Source organism: Schistocerca americana, chromosome 4 (genome assembly GCF_021461395.2).
Source record: "Schistocerca americana isolate TAMUIC-IGC-003095 chromosome 4, iqSchAmer2.1, whole genome shotgun sequence".
Classification (NCBI taxonomy): domain Eukaryota; kingdom Metazoa; phylum Arthropoda; class Insecta; order Orthoptera; family Acrididae; genus Schistocerca; species Schistocerca americana.
The window spans coordinates 138,404,667-138,420,331 of NC_060122.1; the positions used below are offsets into that span (position 1 = coordinate 138,404,667).

At 41.7% G+C, this 15,665-nt stretch overlaps 1 protein-coding gene across 1 annotated transcript in view; it reads right to left on the minus strand.

Annotated features, from left to right (window-relative positions):
- LOC124613052 (leucine-rich repeat-containing protein 49-like) overlaps window positions 1-15,665 on the minus strand; it is a 143,827-nt gene that overhangs the window by 108,159 nt on the left and 20,003 nt on the right. Inside the window, exons 2-3 of the mRNA XM_047141628.1 lie at window positions 4,837-4,986; window positions 246-455 (exon numbers count right to left, since the gene is read on the minus strand). Of these exons, the coding sequence (XP_046997584.1) occupies window positions 246-455; window positions 4,837-4,986 (360 nt within the window). The remainder of the gene's footprint in view (window positions 1-245; window positions 456-4,836; window positions 4,987-15,665) is intronic.

Consider the following 15,665-nt stretch of genomic DNA (forward strand, 5'->3'; position numbering starts at 1 on the left):
ATAACTGGTACAATTGGATGTATGCTCTACCATGCACTTCACAGTGGTTTGCAGAGTATAGCTGTTGTTTGAATGGTCTTTTCCTGTTACTGTATTAGCACAATATAGCTGTAGTTCAGGTTGTGCTAGACTGTGTCAGAATTTATTGTTGTACCAAGATGAGGCCTAATCCCAAAACTATTTTGACCACTGCATAATAAAGAGCAGCTATCTATATTAACAGAATAATTCAGTTTTATACACACCTATTTTTTCCCATCAAGAGCACTCTTAAATTCTCAAGGCTCTCGAGTCCTGAAATCTTTTCTAGTTGATTGTCATACATATCAAGAAAAACAAGCTTAGAGAGACCAGAGTCTGTTAAACTGTCTACCCTTGAAATAAGATTATGCTGTAGAGAAAGTAAACGAAGTTTTGGCTCCTCAGAAAGTTGGGGAAATTTTGTCAAACCTCTCCTGTAAAAAGAAAACAAAATTTGATGATTATCTCATAATTTACACAAATATAATATAAGTCCAACAAGATTCTATAAAGCAATTTCTTCATCAACCTTGAATTCCTGAAGTTAGGATAAAATATATCTCCCTATGCAGAATTTCATTAATATCAACCCTTCTGAAGTTTATATTTATTTATTTATTTATTATACCTGTTCAATCATAGGCATTACAGTATACTAGATGATATTGGACTTGGCTTAATTCTAGTTATCATGTTTATTTGCACATATATTGAAGTTCACCTATTCACTTACCAAACAGAAGTAGTAGAACAGCTGATATTCTCTAATAGTTTTATCAGATTCGTTTGTACTTCATATACATTTTAAATCACCTGGCAACTTATGAAAAATCGTTATTCCTATATAGTATCTATGTTTTCAAACAAACTTCTATTAGCTGGTACTGAATGTAAGTTTCCTTTTTATCTTGTGTTGTGATTGTGTACATCACAGTTTTTCTCACACTGCTATCATTGCCAGATACAGGCTTTTAATCATACATTAGTTTGTCCATAATATACATGCATTCTGATGGCAGTACTTCTAGTGCTGTAAATAATAGTTTACAACACTGTATAGTTTGACTCCCTGTAATAGCCACAATGGCTCTCTTTTTCATTCTAAGAAACATCGCCTGTGCTTCTGGGAAATTTCCCCATAATATTAGTCCATATTCTTGATGTGCATTAAAATATATGTAGGCAGCAGTCATTAAGGAATATTCTTTTATATAGCTTTTTATAACAGCCTGTGGGACTATTCATATTGTAATTGATGTATTTAATATGTCTGATCCATTCTAGGTTATTTTCTATCCATATAAGAAGACACTTCATTTATTGTGGGATGACAGCTGATGGCGATATCAGGGTAATGAAAGATGATATTTTGACAGCTATGGAACTGATTGTTATTGTTTTCATGCAGTGTGGCTTCAGTTACTGTGACTTCAGTTACTGTGACAGTCTTTTTGTTGCTCCTATCTTTGACTCAGCATCTCCACTATATAGTGAGTGGCAACTTTCCTTTTTACAATATTGTTACATTCCATCCTGGATTTTCCATTGCTTAATTTTTTCTATTTTTACTAATAACGTTGTGCCATTGGCAAACAAAATAATGTTATGTGAATCAACAGGCAAATCTAGATCACTGAGATAAATCAGGAAAAGAAGAGGTCCCATTACTGATTCTTAAAGTATTCAAGCTTGCCTAGAGGAGTTAAATGGTTTATCGTGTCAAATCTTTGGTTAAGTCTAAAAATTGATTTTTTATTTATTTAATCAACTGCTTTTGAAACAGTGGTTAAGCACTCACAGATAGCCATCTCAATTCATTTGTAGCTTCAGAAACCACACTGGGAATTAAATGTTCAATTTAAGTTTATGAATTTTGAATTTTATTAACTTGTACATATTGGTGGTGGACAGTGAAGTGCTGCAGGTTAGATGGTGGGCAGCTGAGAGGTGGGGAGGCGGGGGGCAAAGTAGTGGAAAAGGAGAGAAAGAAAGAGACTGGGTGTGAATGTGGAGTGACAGCTGTGTAGTGATGGAATGGGAACAGGGAAGGGGCTGGATGGGTGAGGACAGTGACTAACGAAGGTTGAGGCCAGGAGGCTTATAGGAACATAGGAATGCATTGAGGGGAAAGTTTCCACCTGCGCAATTCAGAAAAGCTGGTGTTGGTGGAAGGCTGCTTCACAGCCTGTGCCATACATATCCTTCCCACCAACACCAGCTTTTCTGAATTGTATATGTGGGCACTTTCCCTGGAATACATCCCACATTCCAGTAACCCTCCTGGCCTCAACCTTCGTTAGTCACTGTACTCACCCATCCAGCCCCTTCCCTGTTCCCATTCCAGCACTACACAACTGTCATTCCACCATCACACCCAGCTCTCCCCTCCCTGCCATCTAACCTGCAGCACTTCACTGCCTGCCACCTCCCACCATACTATCCCTTCCCCTCCTTGCCCCAGCCTCCTCCTTACCCCCACCCAGTCGCCACTCCCATCATGCACTGATGCTGCTGCTTGCAGTGTGATTTCAGTTGCCTGAGAGTGCAGCTGTGTGTGCGAGTTGCGTTTGCGCGCGAGGGCGCATGCGCGTGCGCGCCTGTGTGTGTGTGTGTATGTGTGTGTGTGTGTGTGTGTGTTTTGTCTATTGTTGATGAAGGCCAATGGCCGAAAACTTTAGTTGTGAGTCTTTTTGTTGTGCCTATCTGCAACTCAGCATCTCCGCTATATGGTGAGTAGCAACTTTTCCTTTTCGTAATATTGTTACATTCCATCCTGGATTTTCCATTGTTTTATTAGATAATATTCTCCTATATTTGATAGGCCATTCAGTTACAAGGTGTCTTACAGTTTAAAATGGTACACAAACCAAGGTACAACTGAGCATTTATTACATAAAGAGTACTCTGTGAAAGATTATTACACACTTGACACCATGTCAGGGGTTAAAAACATATCAATTTTTGGTTTATGGATCTGCTACTAAACAAACTCAACCACCACTGGCACACCTACTGACTCAATTAGTCAAAACAAAACTATGAAGTAAATAGACATACTTCTTTAATGTAATGTAAGAAATTCAGCTTTAATGAGAGGTGTCACAGGTTTATCAACAATGTAGGAAAAGACACACACACACACACACACACACACACACACACACACACACGCACACACACACACACATGGCCGCTAACTCCAGCATCTCAGGCTGGAATAATGCAACATCATGTGGGATGCAAGCAGCAATCTTCCGGAGGGGGAGGGGGAGGGGAAGGAATAGTACTGCACAGGTGAGGAGAGAGACAAATGGTGTCTGGTGGAGTGTGCAGGGACTAAGCTGCCAAGAGGCACATCGTCAGGAGGTTTGAAGGGCAGGGATGTTGGGAAAAATTGTGAAAAAAAGGAGAGGAGCTCAGAAAGATGGGTGGATGCATTGGCAGAGGGCTGCAAATAAACAGTGTGGGACATGAAAATGAGGATGAGATGGTACGATAGAGGGGGTGGAAACTGTAGGGTTGAGGGTGTGGGGACAGTATGTTACTGTAGGTTGAGGCTAGCATAATTACAGGAGCAGAGAATGTGTTGTAAGGATAGCTCCCATCTGCGCAATTCAGAATAGCTGGTGGTGTAGGGGAGGATCCAGATGGCTCAGGTAGTGAAGCAGCAATTGAAATCAAGTGTGTTATCTTCAGATGCATGTCGTGCCACAGGGTGGTCTACTTCCTATTCCAGCCCTGTCACAGGTTTATTCAACCCCATCAGGGACTGGGCCACCCGTGAAAGCAGCCATGTCATTTACCAGTTCTCCTGCAATCATTGCACAGATTTTCACATTGGTATGATTACCAACCAACTGTTTACCAGGACGATAGGCCACAGCCAAACTGTGGCCAAGAGCAAAGTAGACCACCCTGTGGCACAACATGCAGCTGAAGATAACACACTTGATTTCAATGGCTGCTTCACTACCTGAGCCATGTGGATCCTTGCCTCCACCACCAGCTTTTCTGTATTGCACAGATGGGAGCTATCCTTGCAATACATTCTCTGCTCCTGTAATTATGACGGTCTCAACCTACAGTGACATAACTGTCCCCATACCCTCCACCCAACAGTTTCCAGCCCCTCTATCCTATCATCTCCTCCCCATTCTCATCTCCCATCCTGTTTATTTGCAGCCCTCTGCCAATGCGTCTGCCCATCTTTCCCCACTCCTCACCTTTTTTCCCTGCCTGCCTGCCCCACAACCTACTGACGCAGCACCTTCTGGTCGTCTAGTGCCTGCACACTCCACCAGATGGCATTCGTCTCTCTCCCCACCCATACACTACTATTCCTCCCCCTTCCGCTTCCCCACCTCCTCCAGATTAGTGCTTGCATCCCATGTGACGCATTCCGTCCCAAGATGCTAGAGTTGGCAGTCGCACTCGCGCGCGCGTGTCTGTGCGTGTGTGTGTGTGTGTGTGTGTGTGTGTGTTTTACTGACAAAGGCTGTGGCTGAAAAATTTATGTGAGTGTCTTTTAATTGTGCCTGCCTGCAACTTGACAAGTCTTCTTGATGGTAAATAGCAAGTGGTCTTTTCCTACATCGTTGATAGGCCTACCTGGAGTTTCCAATGTTTGAGGTGTCACAGGTTTAGTTGATAAAATTTATCAGATTCAAAATGTAGAAATGTAATGGGTAATCTTTCATAAATGTTTAGATCTGAATAAAGCAACAAAAAAGCTGAAGTAGGTGTTTTGGAAGATCTCTGTACTAAGGTAACATTGTATTCATCAGTACCGTCTGACAAAAGTCAGCTGTAACTTACCTGTCAAGACTAATTCTATCTGGATTTCTTTCTTTATCTGCCTGACTTCTTGATGCTTGAATCTTCCCATCTGTTGTGTTTTGTAACAAAACAGCATCACAGTACACAGAGACACCATCATCTGATGACAGATGTAGTCCATCTTTGGTCCTAAATATTTATATTACATTATTTACAGGTTTATTAGGAATAAATACTGTATAGCATTTTGTTTGCACTTATTCAAAACTGGTACTTCTGTTTAATTAAATTATACTTAAATACAATGGTGCACCACTATAGGATCTTATAAGAAATTTTGTTACGTCATATGTTTATAACATTAACTTGCAGGTGCTTGACTAATTTTTTGTCAAGTAATCAGTGAGATGTGCCTGGTTTTTTTCCATATTACATCAGTGAATTTTGTGTAATGGCTTCTACTACATTTTTAATTTTTATTTTGTGTTTTAATATTCAAATCCACTTATAGGTGTAATTTACAAACAGTTTCATAGTTTTCAATTTATGAATACTCATATTTAACAGAACCATCAAGCAGCCTGAAAATAAAATACTAAGTTTGGTTGAAACTGTTTGGGGGGAGAGGGTTCAAGTATTATGCTGAGAAAAACACACACACACACACACACACACACACACATATTTATTTATTCCTCTCCATGTGCAGCAACAAATAAATTCTTGAGTAAATCTATTCTTTAGTAAAGTTACTCAGGACAGAAGCATGGTGATCACAAATCCATTCCACACTAGTTAATAGACTGCCACTGTGATTTATTTATCATGAATGAGAATACAAGTTTTACAGGAAATTGCAATCACTTGACATTTAAGAGGACATCTGTTTAAATGATGGGTGCCTGTAGAATAAATGCTGATTCACCCCCTCACTATCCTGTTAAGATTGTTACTTCAACTATTGGTCAGCATCTTCTTTGCAAACAGTCTTGTGCTGTTGCAAAGAATTTTGGCAGTTCAGGCTTCATAGTAAAATAATTGAGTACCCTTTTTACAGCTGAGTTGGATCAAACAGCTTTAAGATTTCTGCTAAGGAACTGATGACATCATTGGGATCTACAACAGCACTGATAGTCTTATATTCAGTGACTATAGTTGGTAATGTGGTAAGTAGGTGATTGTTTATTTTGCATACATTTTCATATTTAGCTACAAGAAAAGGCCTCTTTCAGCATTGTGGAAAAATGTGTGGCAGTGACATTTTCTCTGTCGATTTGTGCTACGTGATGCCAAGAGTGTGTGAGGTGTTTTTTGGTGGATGTTATTTTTTGTCATTGCCACAATGTAAAATAATTTCTTAGCATTTGTTGATTCTTCTTGTCATTAAGTAATTTGGCAAGATTTGAACTAACACAGAGTTTTGTTCATTCACTATACACTATGCATATTCTATTTATGTGGTGTAGGTCCTTGCTTACATAACTGATGACCTCCAACTACGGATTTTCAGACTTTTTGTTGATCAGTGAAAGTCTATGGCAAACTTAAGAACAATGAATGATATCAACAGTCAATACTATCAGACAACGGAAGAATTCACAGGCTTCATAATGAAATAGAAACCTTGCAGCAACATCTTTTGGAAGATACAAACTTTAATCATATGCAGGACAAAAGAAATGATGTTGGTTCAACAATGCTAGCACAGTCCAGTAGACAACACTGTCAGAAATGAAGATGATAGTACAGCATGACCACAATAAAAAACAGCAACAAATCTATGTGCTGGTTTTAGCAATTCAGCCACTGAATGGTTGCAATTATGAGCACCTACATTCATTACTTTCCAGCAACTTACATGGTTTACATAAATGGAAAATATATTTCAACAACAGGAAGTAGTCAACAAGAATGGAAAGTCACCTTGGCATCAACCATTATAGTGAAGCCATTTACAGATGGAGCATATGGTAGACAGAAAGTAGTACTAATTTTGTGGGTGCATGAAGTCAATTGGCATCAGACTCAAGGAGGTACTCTATCAAGAGAAGTGGGGACATAGTACTGTCTGTTAGATAGTTTGACAGTCTCTTGATGGGTTGCTGTTACATGTATGACAACAACAGCTTCCAGCTTAAGTAAGGACTGCAATAGCCACATACAAGGAGAGACCAGCTGACAAACTATGATTTGCTGCAGACAGAATCTGCGAGACCCGCGAGCAAACTGCAACAGTCCCAATGACATCAACAGATTTCACGTACGACAACTGCCAAGGTCAGCAATGCAGAACTTGGGCCACAACTATAGACTATGTCACAACAAACATTTCAAATGAGATTTGAGATTTAAAAGCTACAATAGAGGACCTGACAACAGAGCTGTGCATGCAACAGCAATGACAAGTTAACATTAATCAGACAAGAAATCAGGCTAGATGTGAAACACAAAGCCAGCAGAGGATGCACGTAAAGTGTGTTGGTACCATAAACATTTTGGGAGAGATGCTGCAAGATGCATATCGCTATGCTCCTACTCAAAGACTTGAGGTTTGTATGGTAACAATGCAGTGTTTTCATTCAGCAACACCAACTATCGCTACCTACATCTCCTGCGCCTTTGAACACGAAGTTCATATTAGACAGACATACAAGCACAAGGGTTTTGATGGATACTGGCTCAGACATCAGCATGCTTCCTTTCAACCATGCACTGTGCAACCAACAACGTGTACAGCCACATTTGAAAGCAGTGAATAAATCTATGATTAACGCATATAGGAATAAAGTGTGGGATTCGTACCAGATAGGGTTGATAGAAGAGGTAGAGAAGATCCAAAGGAGAGCAGCACACTTCGTTACAGGATCATTTAGTACGCGTGAAAGCGTTACGGAGATGACAGATAAACTCCAGTGGAAGACTCTGCAGGAGAGACACTCAGTAGCTCAGTACAGGCTTTTGTTGAAGTTTAGAGAACATACCTTTACCAAGGAGTTAAGTGGTATATTGCTCCCTCCTATGTATATCTTGCGAAGAGACCATGAGGATAAAATCAGAGAGATTAGAGCCCACACAGAGGCATACTACAATCTTTATTTCCACGAACAATATGAGACTGGAATAGAAGGGAGAACCAATAGAGGTACTCAAAGTACCCTCCGCCACACACCATTAGGTGGCTTGTGGAGTATGGATGTAGATGTAGACTAATCTGGATTTTTTTTCAAACAGTTTATATGGTCTTTTGTGGCAGCTGGTGCATCAGAACCTATACTGGACACTGATTTTCTAGCACATTTCACATTGGCAGTTAATTTACAATGAGAATATTTTTTAAATCTGACAGACAACAGTACAATATTAGACATTAAAGGGCATACAACCTGTGAGAAGCTTCAGGTCATTGGTAACTCCGTATCTGAGGAGCTATGTAATGAAGAGGAAAATCAGAAACTTTTAGACAACCAGGCAATAGGAACAATAGACAAGTCGGCTAAACAGTTCAATTGCAAAGGAATTAAACATAGTATGGTGCACTATATTCCTATCATGCCATGACAGTCAGTCTCAAAATGAGCATGGAGAATTACATTAGAGAGGCTGACAGAGAAACAAAGGTGATATTAGAAGAAACGTTACAGTTGGGATCAATTCGCCGGTCAGACAGTCTGCGGTCTTCACTCCTACACTTAGTACACAAGAATGATGGATCATGGAAGGTGTGTGGGGGTTACCAGGTAGTAAGCTCAAGGATCATCCCAAATAGATACCAGTACCTTACACACAGGACTTCACACGTTCTCTGGCAAGTATGAAAATTTTTAGCATTCTTAACTGCAAGAAAGCATACAATCATATACCAGTAGCTCCAAGTGATGTTCCAAAGACAGCAGTGATTGTTCCATTTGGTATATTCTAGTCTTTATTTATGCCTTTCAAAGTTAAGAATGTGCAGCACAGGCTTGGCAGTGTTTTATTGAGGAGGGGATAACAGGATTAGCATTTTGTTTTGCTTATCTTCATGACATTTTGGTGTTCTTGCCAGATTCTCAAATGCATGAACAGCATCTGTTTCAAGTTTGCAAACAACTCTTCGACCATGGAGTGGCATTAAATGAAAATAAATGCATCATGCACAAGAACTAAGTTACTTTCCTTCGACATACTGTCATTAGAAGGTATATTGCCTCTGACAGAGAAGATCTACATCTACATTTATACTCCGCAAGCCACCCAACTGTGTGTGGCAGAGGGCACTTTACATGCCACTGTCATTACCTCCCTTTCCTGTTCCAGTCATGTATGGTTTGCGGGAAGAACGACTGTCTGAAAGCCTCCGTGCGCGCTCTAATCTGATCATATGATACAGTCTCTGCTGAAGCCGGCAAACTACCAAGAGCTGAGATGATATATGAGGTTAATACATTTTTATTGACATCATCTACCAGCAATGTCTACCAGTCACCAATGCACTTAGGGGACATGATGCCAAGGGTCAGTGACTGATTAGGTGGATACAAGAAATGGACAAAGCATTTCGTGATCTATAGTGTTGCTTGTACATCCAGTTCACTATGCACAGTTAGCTATTGTTGTAGACACGAGTCATTCAGCAATTGGGGCAGCATTTCATGAGCTTGCAGAAAGGCTATGGCAGCCACTGCAGTTTTCCTCCAAGAAATTACAGGTATCATAACAGAAGTGGAGTGTATATGACAGGGAATTGTTGGTGATCTACGAAGTCATTAGATACTCCCACCTGCAAATAGAAGCTAAGATCAGTGACAGACATACACCATACAGGAGATGCACAGTATTTAGAATGTGACTATTTTCCATATATCTGTGAGATTTCAGAGATTACAGACTATGATATGCTTTCAGTGGAACAGATCATGGATTCAGAACTACGGCAACTGTTAAAGGACCTGTCTACGTGTCTGAAGTTCAAACAAATTCCGGCATCTTAACTCTAAGCTGAAGCTGTTGTGCGATGTTTCTCAAGGCAAGCCAACACCATTCATTTCAGAGAAGTTCCGAAAGATGGCATTTGGCAGTGTCCACAGCCTTTCGCACCCAGGAGCCAATTCCAAAATCACATTTCTGTGGCCTGCTATGAAAAGAGATACACACCTTCGGGTACATTCCTGCATTCCTTATCAGCAAAGTAAAGTGGGCCAACATGTACATGCTGATACTGGAAATTTTCCAAGTACCTCTGCTAGATTCACACATATTCATGTGGACCTGGTTGGAACTCTTCCACAGTCAGAGGATTACAGGTATTTATTTGTGGCCATAGACAGGCGTACAAGATGGACAGAGGCAACTAGCTGATACGCATACATTTTGGATGCTACCTACACATTATGTCTGATCAAGGAAGTCAGTTTGAGTCCACACTATTCCTAGAGTTGTCCATAATTTATAGTTCATAGATACATGCATTTATATAAATACTTACAGGTCAACTTCACAAGGGTAGAACAAGTAATCAGCCACAGCCTTCTTGCAGGAACCAGCCTGAAGTAAATCAGCAAAAACTTAAATCAAGATGGTCACATGGAGACTGGAGCCTCCATCCTCCAAACACAAGACTTGTCTGTTTAGAAAGTGTAGCACCATTTTGTTTATCATTGGTGGGCAATGCTGTTTTGTAAAGAAGTTATTTCATAATACAAAAGGCTAGTGCTAGACTGATTATTTATTTCTCAGTACTGAATACCACACAAACATATTTCATAATGCAACACCACATGCACACTATTTCATAATGTAACATTTTATAGTATTAGCCGGCATCAGGGCAATGGTGGTGATATTTGGTTCCAAACTTCCCATTTGTTTGCTTATATGGCTGGTAGGATTTTAAGTGTGAAATGGGCTGTTCTTCCTCCTTACATCAACATAACTGCTATTCTTGGAGGGCAACTTCAACAGTCTGGCAGAGAACCCAAGAAAATTCTGGTCATATGTAAAATCACTGAATGGGCCTAAGGCTTCCATCCAGTTCCTTGTTGACCAGTCTGGTGTGGCAGTTGAAGACAGTAAAATGAAAGCTGATGTTTTAAATTTCACATTCAAGAAATTGTTCACACAAGAGAATCATAAAAACATATCATCATTTGACCATTGGACAGACTCTTGTACAGACAAAACAGTAATAAGCATCTCTGAAATACAGAAACAACTGAACAATTTGAAAACAAATAAATCACCAGGTCTGGATGAAACCCCCAGTTCTATAAAGAGTACTCCATGGCCCTGATCCCTTAGCCATCTTGCTTCTATCATGAATCTCTCACCCAGCACAAAGTTCCAAGCAACTGGCAAAAAGTGCAGATGACTCCTGTATATAAGAAGGATAAAAGAACGGACCCACAAAATTACAGACCAATATCCTTAACTTCAGTTTGCTGCAGAACTCTTGAAAATAGTCTCAGTTCAAATAAAATAAACTTTCTTGGGACAGAGAACCTTATGTCCATGAATCAGCATGGTTTTAGAAAGCATTGCTTGTGCGAAACTCACCTTGCCCTTTTCTCAGAAGTACTGCAAACTAGGGATGAAGGGCAACAGGCTGATTCCATATTTCTAGATTTTTGAAAAGTATTTTACATGGTGCCCCACAGCAGGCTGTTACTGGAGGTATGAGCATATGGGATAAGTCCACAGATATATGAGTGTCTCAAAGACTTTTAAGTAATAGAATACAGTATATTGTCTTCGACAGTGAGTGTTCATCAGAGACAGGGGTATCGTCAGGAGTGGCCCAAGGAAGTATGATATAACAGCTGTTGCTCTCTATAAACATAAATAATTTGGTGGACAGGGTGGGCAGTAATCTGCAGTATTTTGCTGATGATGTTGTAGTGTAGGGTAAGGTGTCGAAGTTGAGTGATTGTAGGAAGAAGCAAGATGACTTAGACAAAATTTCTAATTGGTTTGACGAATGCCAGCTAGCTCTAAATGTGGAGAAATATAAGTTAATGCAGATGGTTAGGAAGAACAAACCTGTAATGTTCAGATACAGTATTAGTAATGTCCTGCATGACACAGTGAAGCCATTTAAATACCTGGGAGTAAGATTGCAAAGCAATAGGAGATGGAAAGAGCATGTGAGAACTGTGGTAGGGAAGGTGAATGGTCAACTGCAGTTTATTGGGAGAATTTTAGGAAAATGTGGTTCACATGTAAAGGAGACCACATATAGGATGCTGGTGTGACCTGTTCTTGAGCACTGCTCGAGTCTGGGAGCTGCACCAGGTCGGATTAAAGGAAGACATCAAAGCAATTCAGAGGCAGGCTGTTAGATTTGTTACCAGTAGGTTCAAACAACATGTAAGCGTTATGGAGATGCTTCAGGCACTCTAATGGGGAATCCCTGGAAGGAAGGTGACGTTCTTTTCGAGGAACATTAATGAGAAAATTTAGAGAACCAACATTTGAAGCTGACTGCTGAACAACTCTACTGCCATCAACATACGTTGCGTGTAAGAACCTAGAAGATAAGATACAAGAAATTAGGCCTCATACAGAATCATTTCCTCCTCACTCTATTTGTGAGTGGAACAGGGGAGGTAATGACTAGTAGAGGTACAAGATACCCTTCACCATACATCGTAAGGTGGCTTATGGAGTATCTATGTACATATGTCATACCCCTACATTTTTATTTTTGTATGTAGTAAAGCACATGTGCACTAACTTGGGTTGAAATTTTTCCCTGGAATTGCGGGGTTACACTTACATGTCATCTCTTTCACCCTAAAATATAACAGCTAGTGCCTGTCTGAATTTATTACTAGCAGATTCTCTCTTACATTACAGCAATTCTAAGCACAGCCAAGTATGGGCAACAGAAGTAATACATACTTCCGAAACTGATAGAATTAAATAAACCTGTTGAATGTATTCTTATGCCTCAAGTACACACTGTAATTGGTAAGAATGTTTGAAACCATACTATTTTCTTAAAATCATTAAAATACAGTTCCAACCATTGTCTATGACATATTTAAAATCCGATGTTATTTAAAGGTAAAGAACAGATTCAAATTAAAATATGTCTTACTATGTAACTGCAAAACATTATCCAGTCTGCCAAACTCAGTTTTGAAAGACTGTTGTTATAACTTCAAGTTGAACAAATATATTTCAAGGAAGACACAATACATGATGAAAGTCACAGAACAAGTAAACAGAGTAAGACATGTGTACACTTTAACAGTCAAATCGTAACTGAGTCCAAGTCTAGCGGCCGCTGGCTGGCTGGCCGCTTAGGCGGTGCTGCTGCTGCGTGGCTGGCAGACAGCGCCACATGTAGAGGATGAGCGTAACTGCGCGGCGGCACTTTGAAAGATTGGCGAGTCACAACACTTTTCCCCCCTTTGAATGTTTTGCACAGGTCTTGATGGAGGAGGCCTGTAGATTGCTAACGTCCATAGGTGTTGTTTGACTGGCCATAAAGTCTCGTGGAGGAGGCTTCCTGTACGGACGGAAGTGTCCCCAATGGTAATGGGTCGAGATGACAGGAGATGTGGGGGTCAAATCTGCTGGGGCCCCGTGCACCAATCTGCCTGTTGCGGCAAGTCCGGTTGTTATAACAGGAGACATGGGCGATGTGTCCATGTCCGTAGGAGAAGGAGGTGAGTAGAGTTGCTCCGATAGATGATGGTGATCTGGTTCCTGCATGGGCACGTCTACTGGTGGCATCAGTTCTTGTGCTGGCACCGATATGATGGTGAGAGGACTGTGTTGTGAGTAATGAGAGATTCCAGTATCCCGAGCGTCAGGTAGAGCCGAAGGTGGTGTAGCGGCATCCGCAACAGGCATTGCCGGCACATGAGGCTGAAGCTGGTCCAAATGATGAACTGCAACACCTGTGTCCGTCTGGATTTCATACAGGCATTGGCCACGGTGTTGTAAGATACGGCCAGGACTCCAATTTGGCTGCCTGCCATATCCCCGTACCCATACAAGGTCATCGGTGGTGAACTGGCCAAGCGAAGGCACCTGCGGCTGTCAGGTGGGAGGCCGCAGAAGATGAAGTAGCGTGCGGGGCTGTCGGCCATGTAAGAGCTCAGCTGGGCTGTGGTCGCCCATGGGGATGAAATGGTAAGAAGCCAGAAATTGGAGAAGCGCATCATCAGCAGCAGAAGAAGTCAGGAGTTTCCTCATCTGAGCCTTAAATGTGTGGACCAGTCGTTCAGCCCCACCGTTTGACTGCAGATGGGCAGACGTCATGATGGGCACAAAAATCCGCAAAATTGGAAGAGGCAAATTGTGGACCATTATCAGTAACAAGAGTAGAGGGAAGACCTACCAAAGAGAAAATGTGAGCTAGAGCATTGGTGGTTGCCGCGGTGGTAGGCGACGTGCAACGGACAATGAAAGGAAAGTTAGAGTAGGCGTCAGTAATGAGAAGCCAATAAGTACCTAAAAAAGGTCCTGTCAGCGTGAATATGCTCCCAGGGCTTCTCAGGCAAAGGCCACGGTGACAAAGATGACATCGGGGCGGCGGCCTGTGACACACAAGGGCCGCAGGCAGCAACCAAGTATGTGATTTCAGAGTCGATGCCGGGCCAGTACACATGACAGCGTGCCAGAGATTTTGTGTGAGAGACACCCCAGTGCCCTTGGTGGAGGAGGCGCAAGACCGAAGCACGCAAAGACGCAGGTACCACAACACCCGGCGAAGTATTTTCGTTAGAAAGGAGGATAACACCATCCCTAGCCATGAGGCGGTAATGCGAAGCGTAGTTCCGCAACGGATCAGAAGTCTTAGCAGATGGATGATCTGGCCAACCCTTCTGAATACAGCGTAAAACCCGGGAGAGGGTAGGTTCAGAACATGTAGCAGCTGCCAGCTGGTCCCCCGGTGATGGGGAACCCGTCCACAACCCACTGCTCGGCAACATCCAGGTGGAAACACAAAAGTTTGTCCCTATCGAATGCCAGATCAGGACCTATGGGATGGTGAGACAGTGCATCAGCATTCACATGTTGAGCTGTCGGCTGGAAATGAATCTCATAATAGAAACGAGACAAGTAAAGAGCCCAACACTGGAGGCGGTGTGGAGCCTTGTCGGGAAGTGACGTTGATGGATGAAACAAGGAAACAAGTGGTTTGTGAACCATAACAACATGAAATTTGGATCCATATAGAAAAACACCAAACTTATGAAGAGCATAAATAATGGCCAAAGCTTCTTTTTCAATTTGAGAATAGTTTTGTTGGGCATCCGTGAGCGTTTTGGAGGCATAAGCAATGGGTTGTTCAGAACCATCAGAAAAATGGTGTACAAGGACTGCACCGACCCCGTATTGAGAGGCGTCCGTGGCAAGAACAAGATGTTGATCAGGTCGATTAGTAGCCAGGCACGGGGCCTGTTTCAGCATAGTCTTCAATTTCTGGAAAGCCGCATCACATGATGCGGACCAGTGAAAAGGCACGTTTTTGTGCAACAGGCGATGCAACAGCTAAGCCACCGAAGCAGCAGATGGTAAAAACTTGTGATAGTATGCTATTTTCCCCAAGAAGGCCTGCAGTTCCTTAACAGATGTAGGGTGAGGAAGGGCATTGATCGCAGTGACAGTTTGCTGAAGTGGACGAATACCATCCCGAGAGAGTCGAAACCCCAAGTACGTGATAGATGCCAGAAAAAAATTTTGATTTCTGAAGATTACACTTAAGACTGGCAGTCTGTAAGACACGAAAAAGTGTGCAGAGATTTTGAAGATGTTTGTCAGTGGTGGAGCCAGTGACAAGAATGCCGTCCTGGTAATTTATACACCCAGAGGCAGAGAGCAGGGGTGCTGCAAACCCTGAATGGCAATCATTGGTATTGGTAGAGGCCAAAAGGCGT